Genomic DNA, 15,269 nt, shown 5'->3' on the forward strand with positions numbered 1-15,269 from the left:
TTCAACCAAAGATTTATTGTATGCATCAATGGCTTCTGTGAGCTTTCCTTGCTTGTTGTAAGCATTTCCAATCCTGCCATAAGCTCTATACAAAACAAGAATGCTTACACTTAGACGTTAAGATAGATGTACTGTCAGGGGAACCGAGCGTATATGCTGAGCACAAATTTGTTAACCAACGAGAGCCATAAACAGCAGAGTGCTGTAATATGTTCTTCAACAAAGTCCCTTATGGCAACCTGACTGTAACAATCTATAAGTTGTTTGCCTTCCTTGTTTTGAAGCCCCTCACAGTCAGTGAATCTATTTCCATAAAATTTCTTCAAAGGGTTGTCTCTGTATCTGCTATGACTGCCACTCACCATCTTGGATTACAGGGCTTGCTTAAATGAACCCCAGCAAACACAGAGGCAATTATTTTTCTATTCTGCCAATATTTTAGAGATTTGATCCAATTATTCAACTCTAGCCCTGCCTAGATGTTTTGAACTTTGATTGCCATGGAATTTTTTTTCTTCTTTAATCATATACACACCAGACATAGACACTGACAGTTTTAAATTGCGTTTCATACAAAAATACACAGCATTCGAAAAGGAACAAAATAAGCACCTATTAATGAAACTAACTTTAAAGAAACTATGCATTTTACAGTAATATTCTTAGAAAAACTCTCAAGATTATTATCAAATGGCAGAAATTAAAAGGAGAGATTGACAGTTACAGATTTTACTGAGTTGGTCTGATGCCAGACAATACAGGTAATTTCACTTGTCATTAAGGAATCCCGTAAATATGGGGGAAAGGTTAAGGATCATTTAACCCTTTGATTCCCAGACCAGCCTGAACCAGCCATACTTAGTATTTTACTAATTAGTATTTGTCTAAGGGCAGACGATTTTACTCGTCAATGGGGAACCCCCGGGAGTCAATGGGTTACCTAACACAGTGACTCTACAAATTAATTTTGTCAATGGAGGATGTTTTGTTGTGCAGCAAGAATGCACTATCTTGTTTAAATTATTTTACGTATTCAGATTGTGGCAATAAACTTCACGGTTTATTTAAGCATAGGTGTATCGTTGCAGCCTTGAAATGCAGCTTATGTTCTTACTTTGCAATCATTTGATAGCCTCCACCATGATCTCTGGCTACAGAAACTGCTTTATTACACTCTTCTATGCATTCATCAAACTTTGCTTGTTCAAAATACACAGCTAAAAAAACAAAAATAATACACAATGAAACCTGGCTTCAGTTACCAATTTATTTAAGTATAAAACCACTTCTTGCTTACATATCTAATGTAATGTAGCTTTATGGTACTTTGCGGAGATGTCACAAATAAGTGTTGTTAGCTCTTAATCTATTTCTGGTATCAGTTTTTCATTCAGTTCAATTTTAATTCTTTCAAATCCGTTGCTGCCATTTTGGAGAAGGGTCTATAGTTGGCACTAATGGATTCCTGATGCATTTTGTAGAGACGTGCCTTAAAAATGAAGTACATGAGACAAGACAGCGCAAACCCTGAGCTCTGTTGCCAGCTGAATTACAATGCATCATTATTGCAGTCTTCTTTGAACCTGCTCAAGTTGTTCACATTATTGTCACGATCATTTCAACATAAAAGGATTCATACAGGGCTGTACATGTAGATACAACACAGTAAGGACACGTTCAATAACTAACCCGCTCTGTTGGTGAGAAAGCTAGCATTGGTTGGATCAAGTTCAATAGCTTTGCCATAGTGCTCCAAAGCTGTCTCAAAATCTTTCTTCTTGTATGCAGCATTTCCCAGCTCTTTCTCCTCTAGACTCTGGAAAATGAAATTTAGTTACGTTTAGAAAAACCTAGAGAGCGGTGACAATGCTTTCACAGCATCTTGTCATGATCTTTTATCTTATTTACCCAGTTCAAAGAGTAGGGTATCTTTTTCCTGTGCCTCGGATGGGGTGGGGAGGGGGTAGGGGATAGGGGGGAACTGCTTGCAAGATAATCAAAACAAGCAATACAAAGATTAAGCCTGAGGTTTACAAAATAAATGGTCAGTAATTTAACTGAAATGTGCTGTTGTCCTAAACTCAATAATAGCTTTTTTTATTCAACTCATTGACTCCTAGGAGTGAGACTTTAATTGTTTTCACTCTGTCAAATACCAGACGATTTATTTATTTGCCAATGGGCAGAAGTTCAGGAGTCAATAGATTAAGCTAATTTTTTCCATGTTAACTGGAGTTAATCAAGGAAATACAAAAAGTGATAAGTGAAAATAGGGGGCTTTTTCAAGGTTTCATGAGACAAATATCAGGTGAGCCTATTGTTTGGTATTGATGGAAAGGATTAAAGGTTAATCTCCAAAACAATAATTATCTCATTACCTGTCTAAGAGCAAGATCCACTTCTGGTTCTGGTTCAGGCTCTGTCTCCATTGGTTCAGCTGGTGCCTTCTCCTCTTGACGCGGTGGTGGAGGAGGTTCTGTAAAATAATAAAATGGTAACGGAATGTGAGAATGAGAAGTTATTGTTATTACTATTATTGACGGATTCTATTACCGGAGAAACTCCAGCTAGGTCATGGCAAGCCTTTTAACTTAGTTAATCCTGAGTCTTGAGCAACAAAATGGTCACTTGAACCTCCTTTACTGATAAAATTACCGTAAACACCCGCAGGTAAGCCGCACTCTTAATTTAGCAGCTCAAATTTTGGAAAAACAATTTTTGAAAGAAATCAAAACAAATCCAAAGTCTTCTTCATCCACTGTTTATCCAACATACATTCACTATTAACACTGAAGCAGAAAATACTTCAAAGTCTTACCCAAAATAATTTTAACACTTTAATATAATGAACATCGTTTCTACCAACTTTGTTGACAGGAATTTCTTCATTCAACACAGTTTTTCCATAAATTTTTGCAATGCGACAAGAATGTGCCCGGAACGTTCGTAGCTTAGTAACCTGGCATTAGATCAGATGAGAAGATAGAAAACTGGACACCGGGAGCAGCCTTTTTCAAATGTTCCCACAGATAAGCTGCACCCCTGATTCCTTGCGACGATTTTGGGAAAAAAGCTGCAGCTTATCTGCAGGTGTTTACGGTATACATTATACCAGATTCATTTGTCCACTTACGTCCAGAAATGAATGCCCAATCTTGATATCCAACACAAAGTGTCCCTTTAAGTGTAAGCATTCATTTTGCTGCCTATTTCCCACAATACGGAAAGGGTAAAGGTTTACGTTATTTTTAGCTTAAGGTAAATGCAGATGTTTATACCCACTTGAGGGGTAGCATTTGGGGACACTTTGACGTTAATTTTCTGTATTCCGAGACATAAGTGATGTTGAAGTTGAGGACAAGAGAAAGGTGACACTTTGTGATGCTTGTCGAAATTTGCATGCATCTAATTAGAGGTATTTCTGGACATTTCTGGACTTGTCATAAACTTGAATCTTTTTTCAAGATTATCTAAAATATTGCAATCTGTTTCAATATTATCTCTTTTTGTCAATACATGCATCTCTTTGACTTTTCTTTTAAATTCTATTTGATGTTGTTCTGTAGTTTTTTATGGGCATACATTAATTACAATTGCATGATATAGCCTCTTTAAGAGTTTAAGGTTACCAAAAACTCTGTTAATACACGCCTTCAGTATCTTGTACATCAGCATCAATTCCAAGCAATACTGCAATGGTTTGCATGATCCTCTGATCCTGAAGATGACTAAAAGAATTACAGTAACTGCAAAATTAGAGTATTGAATATTACTAAATTAAGGTACTGACAATCCATTCACTGCAATGTAGGTTCTCAGCTGTTTATGATAATTTATTCAAAATATTTTTTTCCCAATTTATTACTAATTTATTTGTGACAATACAAACTACAGTGTATGTAACAACAGTTTTTCAAGTGGTGGTTTTAAACACCTAATAAAAATCAGTTGGATATGACTTACGTGCCAAGCAGCTGAGGATTGCGCCTGAGAGCTTCAATTGTTTCTCTGTAATCCTGTTGCTCCAAAAATTGTTTGGTCTTAGGGTTTGTGGCCAAACGAACATACAAGTCAGGAGTAGCAAATGGATTTGTCATTGGGCTATTGCCTGTCGAAATAATTGAATTGTTCATCAACACAGTAGATCTAATAACAACAAGAGCATGTTTGCCACCAACAAGGATTATAAGTGACAAAACTTTTATGTGAAATTAATTAAATAAGCCCCCCAGTCCCCAGAAGAAATGGAATTTGAAATAACCTCCAGAGTGACATTTCCTACATTATAAAAGTGTTTTAACCCATCATGGGCGTAGCCAGGAATTTTCAAAGGGGGGGTCACACTGTGTCAAACAGAGGGTACTTACGTTTTCGCAACCTGAATATTGTAGGTTGTTTGAGTAAAAAGCGGCTTACAAAGGGGGGGGGGGGGTGTCATCACAGGCACCCCAGGACCCCCCCCTCCCTAGCCTACGCCCTTGCCCATTCACACGTCAAATGCCCTAGGATGCCCCCCACAGACTAGTAAAATTGTCTGGCATTAGAAAGAGTAAATCTATTAAGTGTCATTCTCAGGGGTTAATGGTTTAATAGGGACATCAGGTTTCAACTGAGTTTAAAGCAAATATTTTTTTCCAATCGAGCATCCACTCTAATCACATACAATGTATGCTTCAAAGGCTTTTCTTCACATTTCAAATACACCTGTAATGTTGTAACCATGATATTTGAGTTGCCTGAGTAAATAGTTAGCGAGGCATTATTCATCAAGTAACTGTTGACCATTGAATCACAGAAAACAAGAAAAATTATTGCAGTTATTGTTCCACAGATAAAAAAAAGCGCTAGTTCTTTCAATTTTCTGCTGATATATATAGTCTATTTGCAAAGCTCAAAACTGCAACCAATACAGTCATATTTGCGACTGATTTTTTTTTTCCTTTTGAGACTAAAATATCTGGGGTAGTTGCAAATTTGTGACTATTACAATATAAAAGGGTTAGCAGTTGCCACTTTGTCGCTACTTTTTCTAAAAAAAAATAAAGAAATGAAACAATTGTTTTGTTTCTCATCACAAATATTGCTTCAAATTTGAAGACATGGGACAAAATTGTAATTATTATCTGCAACATTACATGCGCAATACTATCCCCTTGATAATTCAGCCCTTTTCTCATATTTTGTTTTGTTAAACTGCACACTGGTTGGTTTGTGTGGTATATTCATCAGCTCCTACTCCACTATAAAAACTACACACAACCCAAAATTCCTCGATTCGCTCTGATGAAGGGCTAATGCTCGAAACGTCAGACAAGTGACACAGGATCCCCCCCTCCCTCCCGGAAAGGCCTCTTAGATTTCAGCCCTTAACCCTCTCAGTCCTGAGAGTGAGACTTACAGACTTAACTCCATCTAACGACAGACAATTTTACTCAACAATGGGGGTCGCTCCAGGGATGATTGGGTTAAACTCAATACAATGTATTAAGTAATTCTAAAATGCCAGTAACAGCCTGGCAAGTTCTCTAAGGGGTGGAGCTCCCTATTCCCACCCCTTTTGTAATTCTCAGATGAGTGCACCACTAGGGAAGTTTGGTGACTACGTTTCAGTGTTGTCAAGGGCAACTGGTTTCGTTTCCAAGGGTAACTTTTTCAGGTTTTGACATCACTTAACTAGTAACGGTCACCAGTTTGATTTAACTGTCACTATTTGTAGATTATAGCAGGCTTTATTGCTCGAGACATCAAGGCCCTAAAAATTACTCTTGGAACCGAAGCAAGTTGCCCTCGACAACATGGGAACTTAAATGTTGAAAATTTATCACGAAACTTTCCTAAGTGCATACTCAACTGATAATTTTAGTAAGAAAACTTGCCATGCAGCTAAATAAAACACTAACGTGCTGCTTGTGCTTTTGCCTCTTCCAAACCACTTTTCAGTTGTTCATTGGTAGGATCTAGCTGCAGACCTCTGCTGTAAGCTTTTTCTGCCTCCGCATACCGCCCAAGAAATGATAGGGCTGCGCCAAGTCTTGAATACCCCTTACATAAAAGAAATGAATCTTTAAAAATTATTAATAATAATATTATCATTATTAAACATTTGCATAGCATCTATCCCAATCTGCTCTAGTTGGAGATAAGTTGTTCTATATTGTAATGTGTTCTGTATTGTGTACTCCAAGTGCTGGAGCTTCACTCAACCAAAAACTCAAACTGACAACTGGCAACTGACAGCTGCAGACAGATCAGTTACTTCGTTAGCCAGTTTTAAAAACCATGTACGAAAGCGTGACCTTAGCTCTCTGTTAGATGATGGCTGTAGGGGCTGTGCTCATTGTAATTCTTAACTGACTTCTTCAATTCTTATTTCATAGTCTTTTTTTCATATATGTATATATGACTTAATTTTAGAATTTAGAGGATAGTATTTCTTTGTCAATAATGTGATCTATTATTATTTGTGTCCCCACATTAGAAGGGGATATCTCCCAAACTAGAAGGTTCTGACACGGTAATAAAGTTACTACGACTCAAACTGAAACGCTACGAAACAAGTACATATCGACATTTAAAGAGTGAAGCTTCAAACCTTTCCCCAATCCGGTTTCAACTCTACACATTTCTTGGCATCAGCTAGTGCTTGCTCGTATTTCTTATCCTTCGCATAGGCGGCCGATCGATTGCTGTAGAAGACATGCTCCGACGGATTTAATGAAATAGCCTCTGTGTAGCACTCGATCGCCTTTGCGAAATCTCCGGCCTGGAGAAATGTATTGCCCTTGTTTTTCAGCTCAGCTGCCTGCAGTTAAGAAACACAATATATTTACGTAAAATAATCCTTCGAAGGTTGCAAATTTTTGAACGAAACTGGCTTAGAAATAAAAAAAATCTCATCGTATCACCTTGACGGCATCCGCCATCTTGGGGTCTTAATGAGCACGTGTGAAGCGAAGCAAGCGCATTTGAGTAGTCGGAATCCTCTGATCAAACCAAACGAGGGCTCCGCCGACAGGTAAGGACAAGATCGATGAAGGCGTGGTCAACTTGATATGTTATCAGTCCCATAAAGTCGTCAAATGGTAAAAAATGTTGGATGAATGATGTCCTTTCAGAATTTTTTCATTGGATTTCCTTGTGCTGTTAATCCACCATGACTTTGCTCTACCATGATTGCTTTGGCACGCAACATCAAAAAGCACAAATTATCTACGGGCATAGGGGCCTTTATCAAAAAATAAGGCGATAAGGCAGGCGATTCTCAAGAATAAGCTCATTGATGAAGGCAGTTAAATCAAGTTTTGGTAAATAGCTAATAAGCAATGAAAACTGATGATTTGTGTTTGGTGGAAACATTAAAAGAAATCGAAAGAAGAGTTGTTGGGGCAGGCTGTAGGAAACTCCAAAGCCCCAGCGTACGCCTAGCTCAGCGATGAGCCATTTTAGAACGAAATCGAAAAGTTTAGCCAATAAAGCCTTTTGGAACTTAGACTGAACGTTGTTATTAGTTTTGTCATTTTCGCTGGGCTGACGTCGTACCTGTCAGCCCAGCGAAGGAAAAAGAATAGGACACATGCATGTGTACGTCTTCATGATCAATTCTATTCAGTGGCAAGTCAACTATAGCCTCCTTGGTTCATTTGGATTCATTGAAATTACAACCGCTCAAAACGTCGCTGTATCTTTTTAAATTTACAAACAATTACAAATTCAGTTACCACCCGCAAAAACGTATTTCTTTTAATTAACAACTAACCAAGAGTACTGTTGCAACCAACAACAAATTTTCATTAACAAAACCCGAAATTAAGTGAATATAAACGGCTTTAGGCCTGCGAATGGAGTGAATTAAAATGCACCTTAACTTGATTTAAAAATAATATCCTTCAGCTTTTCACCTCCGAGCAACTCGCTCGCGATTAGCGCTCGAGGCGCGATAAATATCCATCAACAGCCCAGAGCCGTAGCCAGTATGAGGCAAACCGAGGCACTTGCTTCAGTCATTTTTTCGTGGTTCTTTAAAATAAAGGGTGATTCCAGTGTTGTCTTTAAAATCTACTCGTCATAAACACCTAGAATCCCTACGTAGAGAATTTAACCATTGACATATATAATTGCCTCACTCATAATTTTTTTCTGACTATGGCCCTGCAGCCACCGCGACATTGTGGTGAATAGTTGTTGAAAGTTCAGTTATAAACTAAACCGTCAAAAATTGTCTTTCAGCTATGTTGAATGCCTAAATGAAGCCTCTATTATCTTGACTGAGCAAAGAAAAGAACCACTATGAATGAGTGGCGTCAAAAAGATTTTCTCCCTCTCAAACATAATCTACTTTCTTTTACAGTATTCAAAAAAAGCCGCGGCTTTGATTTGTTGTTGTTGTTGTTGTTTATTGTATTCGTTGGTAAATTACAAGCAATTTTTAATTAAAAGAAACGTGACTCAAGAACCGTAAAAAGAAACATTTCATTTTACATTGTTAAAAAAATTTCACAGGTGGGTTAGGCCAGCTAATAAAATCACTGAACAATATCGCTTTCGTTTTCTTTGGCGAAGCTTACAGTTCTCTTCGGGACGAAGGGTTCCTCAGTGCTAGTATATAAAGGTAATTCGATTTTTGTTCTGCATTTCGTGTTTTTTTTAAGTATTAAATCACATAACACTGTTTTAATTTGTTTATCTTGTCGAGAAAAACTGTCAGTACATAATGCTGAACGGATTAGCTAAATTTTCTACTATAATAAGCTGGTGGCGAGCATAGCCGAGGAAATATTACATCCGTTAGTTTATTTTAACAATTAAACTTGAAGTTCTTCATTCTTTTCTATTACTTTGTTTGACAAGTTGTCGTCAGTTGTTGTTATTGTTGGTCGCATAAGGATAATCACAGAGCTCGAGGATCAAGGAGTGTACTCAAAACTTGCCTTCTATTTTCCTTTTTTTTTTCAAGAATCATCAACTCAGTGCGTTAATTGGGGGCAAGCTCAGTTATAGTATCTAACTACTTAACTTTTCGAAATCCAAGTTTAGGGGAGGATACCTAAACTTCGAGCCAGGATTCGAGCTAGGATCCGAGCCAGAATTCGAGCTAGGATCCGAGCCAGGATTGCAGCCAGGATTCGAGCTAACATGAGCTTTCTCCGCTATTTATTCTCGAATCTCTCGGCTAGGTTAGATCTCGCATCGGTTAGGTTAGGTCTATTTAGGTTGGTTCTAGTCTAGTTAGGTCTAGTTAGGGTTAGGGTAGGTCTCGGTTAGGTTAGGTTAGGTCTCGGTTAGGTCTCGGTTAGGTCTCGGTTAGGTCTCGGTTAGGTCTCGAATCCTGGCTCGGATCCTAGCTCGGATCCTGGCTCGAATCCTGGCTCGGATCCTGGCTCGGATCCTGGCTTGGATCCTAGCTCGGATCCTGGCTCGAATCCTGGCTCGGATCCTGGCTTTATTCTTAGTTTATCTCAGTTTAGGGTTCAACTTGACACTGGACTGAAACGACTTAAAAGCGATCATCTTAATGAATTCTAAGTTATTTAAGTGAACGTTTCTTAAGTTATTTAGTATCAAGTTGACTTCAGATATGCCAAGTTAACGAGAACACAAATAAAAACCAGGGCAAAGAGTGCAGTGTAACTGATTGACTTTCGTATTCTCCTTCGCAGAACTTTCCCCATTAACATGAATTTGTACACTGGATTATTTACTGTAAATCTTTACTCTAATGTATCCCATTTTTGCGTTTCAGTAACTTTCCTGACCGAACTCCACGGAAGAGAAAATGGGACTTTTTAAAGTAGCTATCTTTATGGCGGTTTTCTATCTTGCCATGGCAGGTAAGAAGAAAATTTATTGTCGAAATAGAAACCTGCCCGGCAGACATTTCCATGACCTTTGCATGCAGGATGAGTTTTTTAAGCGCAACTTGTTCATCTGACTCAGTGGGACAGTTGACGAATCGGACCAGGTCAAGCATATCCCCTGGGTATTATTATTATTGTTATTATATTTTTTTTTTAGTGTTTCATAACTTTGCGGGATATTCATTTCCTAGGCGAAGCATTTTTTAATTATCTGTTAATGGTCTTCACACCTCAGTTTATTTCTCTATTGTTCTAATTCATAGCAGGTACAGATAAAACGCTTGGACTTTTTCACAGTTCTGGGGCACGGTCCATGGCTGGCTTTTTAACAACAGATAACTTGCTTTTTCGTCGTTGCTCGCAGTGATATAATCTTGAACTTGTAACGTTAAGACTTGGTGATACTTACCAAGGAAGTCAAACAACCAAATTGACTAGGATGATCTTGAGGTTTTATTCCTTTTCGTAGTTCTCTGTATTTTTCCCGCTTATGATATAATTATTGTTAATGTTATTGTAATTGTTATTGCTATTGCTATTGCTATTGTTATTGTTATTGTTATTGTTATTGTTATTGTTATTGTTATTGTTATTGTTATTGTTATTGTTATTGCTATTGCTATTGCTATTGTTATTGTTATTATTATGCATTTAAATGGTCGCTTATAAAAACTTTCGTGCGATTCAAATTAGCGCCAATCGAGCTTCTCTATGTCGAGCGCGGGTTGGCGGTTGTCTCTGCCTCACTCATTACGAAATATTGTAACGAAAAATCCTACCTAAATTCATTTCAAAATAATGAGAATGACAGATGTCATTCAAATTTCAGATTACCAGCAGGATGCCCTGACACAGCACAATGCGATGAGACGCATTCACAATGCTCGTCCCCTGAAACTGAACAAACAACTTAGTGATGACGCTAACAGATATGCACAGGAATTAGTCGATAAATACTTAAGATCTCACACTCTTAAACATTCTCCGAAGAGTTCGCGCCCTGGTGTGGGGGAGAATTTATCTTTGGGATGTACGACCGCGCGTGGAGTTGAGGGAAGGACTGTTAAATCGGCGATAAAGGAATGGTAAGAAAAATTATTTGGTAGTCAGCATCGTCTTCTTCCCACAAGGACTGATAGATTCAGCAAATTTGTAACAATCAAGTTTAAGCCTGGATAAATTTTATTGTTGATGTATTGTATTGGTGTATAGCGCACTCAACCTGTAATTCAGTTGCCAAGACTGAAATAAGTTTGAATAAACTATTTATTTATTTATTTAGAGCGGTTTTCGAAAGTAATTACCGAATTACTTTGGTCTTGCATTACTTAACTCAGTGATTGGTTCAAAAAACTCGCCCTACTTTTTCAACCAATCAGTAGTGAAACCAAAACCAATCGTGGCTTGCGCGTGGACATTTTCCCTCGCTTTGTGTCGGCTACGTGTAATTACTTCGAGTTTTGATTGGTTTACCGGATCGTCTCCGTCCTTTTTTGATTGGCCAAAGTAATTACTTTGGTTTTAGTTCTACGACACTCATTTGAAAACCGTTCTATTTATTTTATTTAGAAAATCGGCCATTTTTGAAAAATTTCCCTTGGTCCCCCCTTTGCTGTTTTGCCAAAAATGGCCATTTTCGACACTTTTGCGAAAAATGTTATTTCTCCGCTAATAGGTCTTTTTTCATGCGGTTTTTTGCATAGCGCAAATCTAGGATAGTTTAGCTTTCAATCCATACTAATTAGGCCATCAGGAGACTTGTATTTGCTAGTTTTTTAGCCTTCCCAAGTTCAACCAAAAAATCGGCCATTTTTGAAAAATTTCCATTTGCTGTTTTGCCAAAAATGGCCATTTGCTGTTTTCCCAAAAATGGCCATTTTCGACACTTTTGCGAAAAATGTTATTTCTCCGCTAATAGGTCTTTTTTCATGCGGTTTTTTGCATAGCGCAAATCTAGGATAGTTTAGCTTTCAATCCATACTAATTAGGCCATCAGGCGACTTGTATTTGCTAGTTTTTTAGCCTTCCGAAGTTAAACCAAAAAATCGGCCATTTTTGAAAAATTTCCCTGGTCCCCCCTTTGCTGTTTTGCCAAAAATGGCCATTTTCGACACTTTTGCGAAAAATGTTATTTCTCCGCTAATAAATCTTTTTTCATGCGGTTTTTTGCATAGCGCAAATCTAGGATAGTTTAGCTTTCAATCCATACTAATTAGGCGATCAGGCGACTTGTATTTGCTAATTTTTTAGCCTTCCGAAGTTGAACCAAAAAATCGGCCATTTTTGAAAAATTTCCCTTGGTCCCCCCTTTGCTGTTTTGCCAAAAATGGCCATTTTCGACACTTTTGCGAAAAATGTTATTTCTCCGCTAATAGGTCTTTTTTCATGCGGTTTTTTGCATAGCGCAAATCTAGGATAGTTTAGCTTTCAATCCATACTAATTAGGCCATCAGGCGACTTGTATTTGCTAGTTTTTTAGCCTTCCGAAGTTGAACCAAAAAATCGGCCATTTTTGAAAAAATTTCCTTGGTCCCCCCTTTGCTGTTTTGCCAAAAATGGCCATTTTCGACACTTTTGCGAAAAATGTTATTTCTCCGCTAATAGGTCTTTTTTCATGCGGTTTTTTGCATAGCGCAAATCTAGGATAGTTTAGCTTTCAATCCATACTAATTAGGCCATCAGGCGACTTGTATTTGCTAGTTTTTTAGCCTTCCAAGTTGAACCAAAAAATCGGCCATTTTTGAAAAATTTCCCTTGGTCCCCCCTTTGCTGTTTTGCCAAAAATGGCCATTTTCGACACTTTTGCGAAAAATGTTATTTCTCCGCTAATAGGTCTTTTTTCATGCGGTTTTTTGCATAGCGCAAATCTAGGATAGTTTAGCTTTCAATCCATACTAATTAGGCCATCAGGCGACTTGTATTTGCTAGTTTTTTAGCCTTCCGAAGTTGAACCAAAAAATCGGCCATTTTTGAAAAATTTCCCTTGGTCCCCCCTTTGCTGTTTTGCCAAAAATGGCCATTTTCGACACTTTTGCGAAAAATGTTATTTCTCCGCTAATAGGTCTTTTTTCATGCGGTTTTTTGCATAGCGCAAATCTAGGATAGTTTAGCTTTCAATCCATACTAATTAGGCCATCAGGCGACTTGTATTTGCTAGTTTTTTAGCCTTCCGAAGTTGAACCAAAAAATCGGCCATTTTTGAAAAATTTCCCTTGGTCCCCCCTTTGCTGTTTTGCCAAAAATGGCCATTTTCGACACTTTTGCGAAAGATGTTATTTCTCCGCTAATAGGTCTTTTTTCATGCGGTTTTTTGCATAGCGCAAATCTAGGATAGTTTAGCTTTCAATCCATACTAATTAGGCCATCAGGCGACTTGTATTTGCTAGTTTTTTAGCCTTCCGAAGTTGAACCAAAAAGTTGGCCATTTTTGAAAAATTTCCCTTGGTCCCCCCTTTGCTGTTTTTTTCAAAAATGGCCATTTTCGACACTTTTGCGAAAAATGTTATTTCTCCGCTAATAGGTCTTTTTTCATGCGGTTTTTTGCATAGCGCAAATCTAGGATAGTTTACCTTTCAATCCATACTAATTAGGCCATCAGGCGACTTGTATTTGCTAGTTTTTTAGCCTTCCCAAGTTGAACCAAAAAGTCGGCCATTTTTGAAAAATTTCCCTTGGTCCCCCCTTTGCTGTTTTTTTCAAAAATGGCCATTTTCGACACTTTTTCGAAAAATGTTATTTCTCCGCTAATAGGTCTTTTTTCATGCGGTTTTTTTCATAGCGGAAATCTAGGATAGTTTAGCTTTCAATCCATACTAATTAGGCCATCAGGCGACTTGTATTTGCTAGTTTTTCAGCCTTCCGAAGTTGAACCAAAAAATCGGCCATTTTTGAAAAATTTCCCTTGGTTCCTCCTTTGCTGTTTTGCCAAAAATGGCCATTTTCGACACTTTTGCGAAAAATGTTATTTCTCCGCTAATAGGTCTTTTTTCATGCGGTTTTTTGCATAGCGCAAATCTAGGATAGTTTAGCTTTCAATCCATACTAATTAGGCCATCAGGCGACTTGTATTTGCTAGTTTTTTAGCCTTCCGAAGTTGAACCAAAAAATCGGCCATTTTTGAAAAATTTCCCTTGGTCCCCCCTTTGCTGTTTTGCCAAAAATGGCCATTTTCGACACTTTTGCGAAAAATGTTATTTCTCCGCTAATAGGTCTTTTTTCATGCGGTTTTTTGCATAGCGCAAATCTAGGATAGTTTAGCTTTCAATCCATACTAATTAGGCCATCAGGCGACTTGTATTTGCTAGTTTTTTAGACTTCAGAAGTTGAACCAAAAAATCGGCCATTTTTGAAAAATTTCCCTTGGTCCCCCTTTGCTGTTTTGCCAAAAATGGCCATTTTCGACACTTTTGCGAAAAATGTTATTTCTCCGCTAATAGGTCTTTTTTCATGCGGTTTTTTGCATAGCGCAAATCTAGGATAGTTTAGCTTTCAATCCATACTAATTAGGCCATCAGGCGACTTGTATTTGCTAGTTTTTTAGCCTTCCGAAGTTGAACCAAAAAATCGGCCATTTTTGAAAAATTTCCCTTGGTCCCCCCTTTGCTGTTTTGCCAAAAATGGCCATTTTCGACACTTTTGCGAAAAATGTTATTTCTCCGCTAATAGGTCTTTTTTCATGCGGTTTTTTGCATAGCGCAAATCTAGGATAGTTTAGCTTTCAATCCATACTAATTAGGCCATCAGGCGACTTGTATTTGCTAGTTTTTTAGCCTTCCGAAGTTGAACCAAAAAATCGGCCATTTTTGAAACAATTCCCTTGGTCCCCCCTTTGCTGTTTTGCCAAAAATGGCCATTTTCGACACTTTTGCGAAAAATGTTATTTCTCCGCTAATAGGTCTTTTTTCATGCGGTTTTTTGCATAGCGCAAATCTAGGATAGTTTAGCTTTCAATCCATACTAATTAGGCCATCAGGCGACTTGTATTTGCTAGTTTTTTAGCCTTCCGAAGTTGAACCAAAAAATCGGCCATTTTTGAAAAATTTCCCTTGGTCCCCCCTTTGCTGTTTTGCCAAAAATGGCCATTTTCGACACTTTTGCGAAAAATGTTATTTCTCCGCTAATAGGTCTTTTTTCATGCGGTTTTTTGCATAGCGCAAATCTAGGATAGTTTAGCTTTCAATCCATACTAATTAGGCCATCAGGCGACTTGTATTTGCTAGTTTTTTAGCCTTCCGAAGTTTAACCAAAACTTGGGCATTTTTTGTAAATTTTGCCTTGGTCCCCCCTTTGCTGTTTTGCCAAAAATGGCCATTTTCGACACTTTTGCGAAAAATGTTATTTCTCCGCTAATAGGTCTTTTTTCATGCGGTTTTTTGCATAGCGCAAATCTAGGATAGTTTAGCTTTCAATCCATAC

At 37.9% G+C, this 15,269-nt stretch overlaps 1 protein-coding gene across 1 annotated transcript in view; it reads right to left on the reverse strand.

Moving 5' to 3' along the window:
• Positions 1-6,953, reverse strand: part of LOC137986613 (stress-induced-phosphoprotein 1-like) — a 14,736-nt gene extending 7,783 nt beyond the window's left edge. The window contains exons 1-9 of the mRNA XM_068833582.1: positions 6,906-6,953; positions 6,593-6,802; positions 5,901-6,042; positions 3,964-4,108; positions 3,652-3,728; positions 2,379-2,476; positions 1,690-1,816; positions 1,115-1,217; positions 1-85 (exon numbers count right to left, since the gene is read on the reverse strand). The exon at positions 1-85 is cut by the window's left edge and continues 36 nt beyond it. Coding sequence (XP_068689683.1) covers positions 1-85; positions 1,115-1,217; positions 1,690-1,816; positions 2,379-2,476; positions 3,652-3,728; positions 3,964-4,108; positions 5,901-6,042; positions 6,593-6,802; positions 6,906-6,923 — 1,005 coding nt within the window. The 5' untranslated portion in view covers positions 6,924-6,953. The remainder of the gene's footprint in view (positions 86-1,114; positions 1,218-1,689; positions 1,817-2,378; positions 2,477-3,651; positions 3,729-3,963; positions 4,109-5,900; positions 6,043-6,592; positions 6,803-6,905) is intronic.
• Between the last annotated feature and the right edge of the window lie 8,316 nt (positions 6,954-15,269).

Source organism: Montipora foliosa, unplaced genomic scaffold (assembly GCF_036669935.1).
Source record: "Montipora foliosa isolate CH-2021 unplaced genomic scaffold, ASM3666993v2 scaffold_249, whole genome shotgun sequence".
In the NCBI taxonomy this organism is placed as follows: domain Eukaryota; kingdom Metazoa; phylum Cnidaria; class Anthozoa; order Scleractinia; family Acroporidae; genus Montipora; species Montipora foliosa.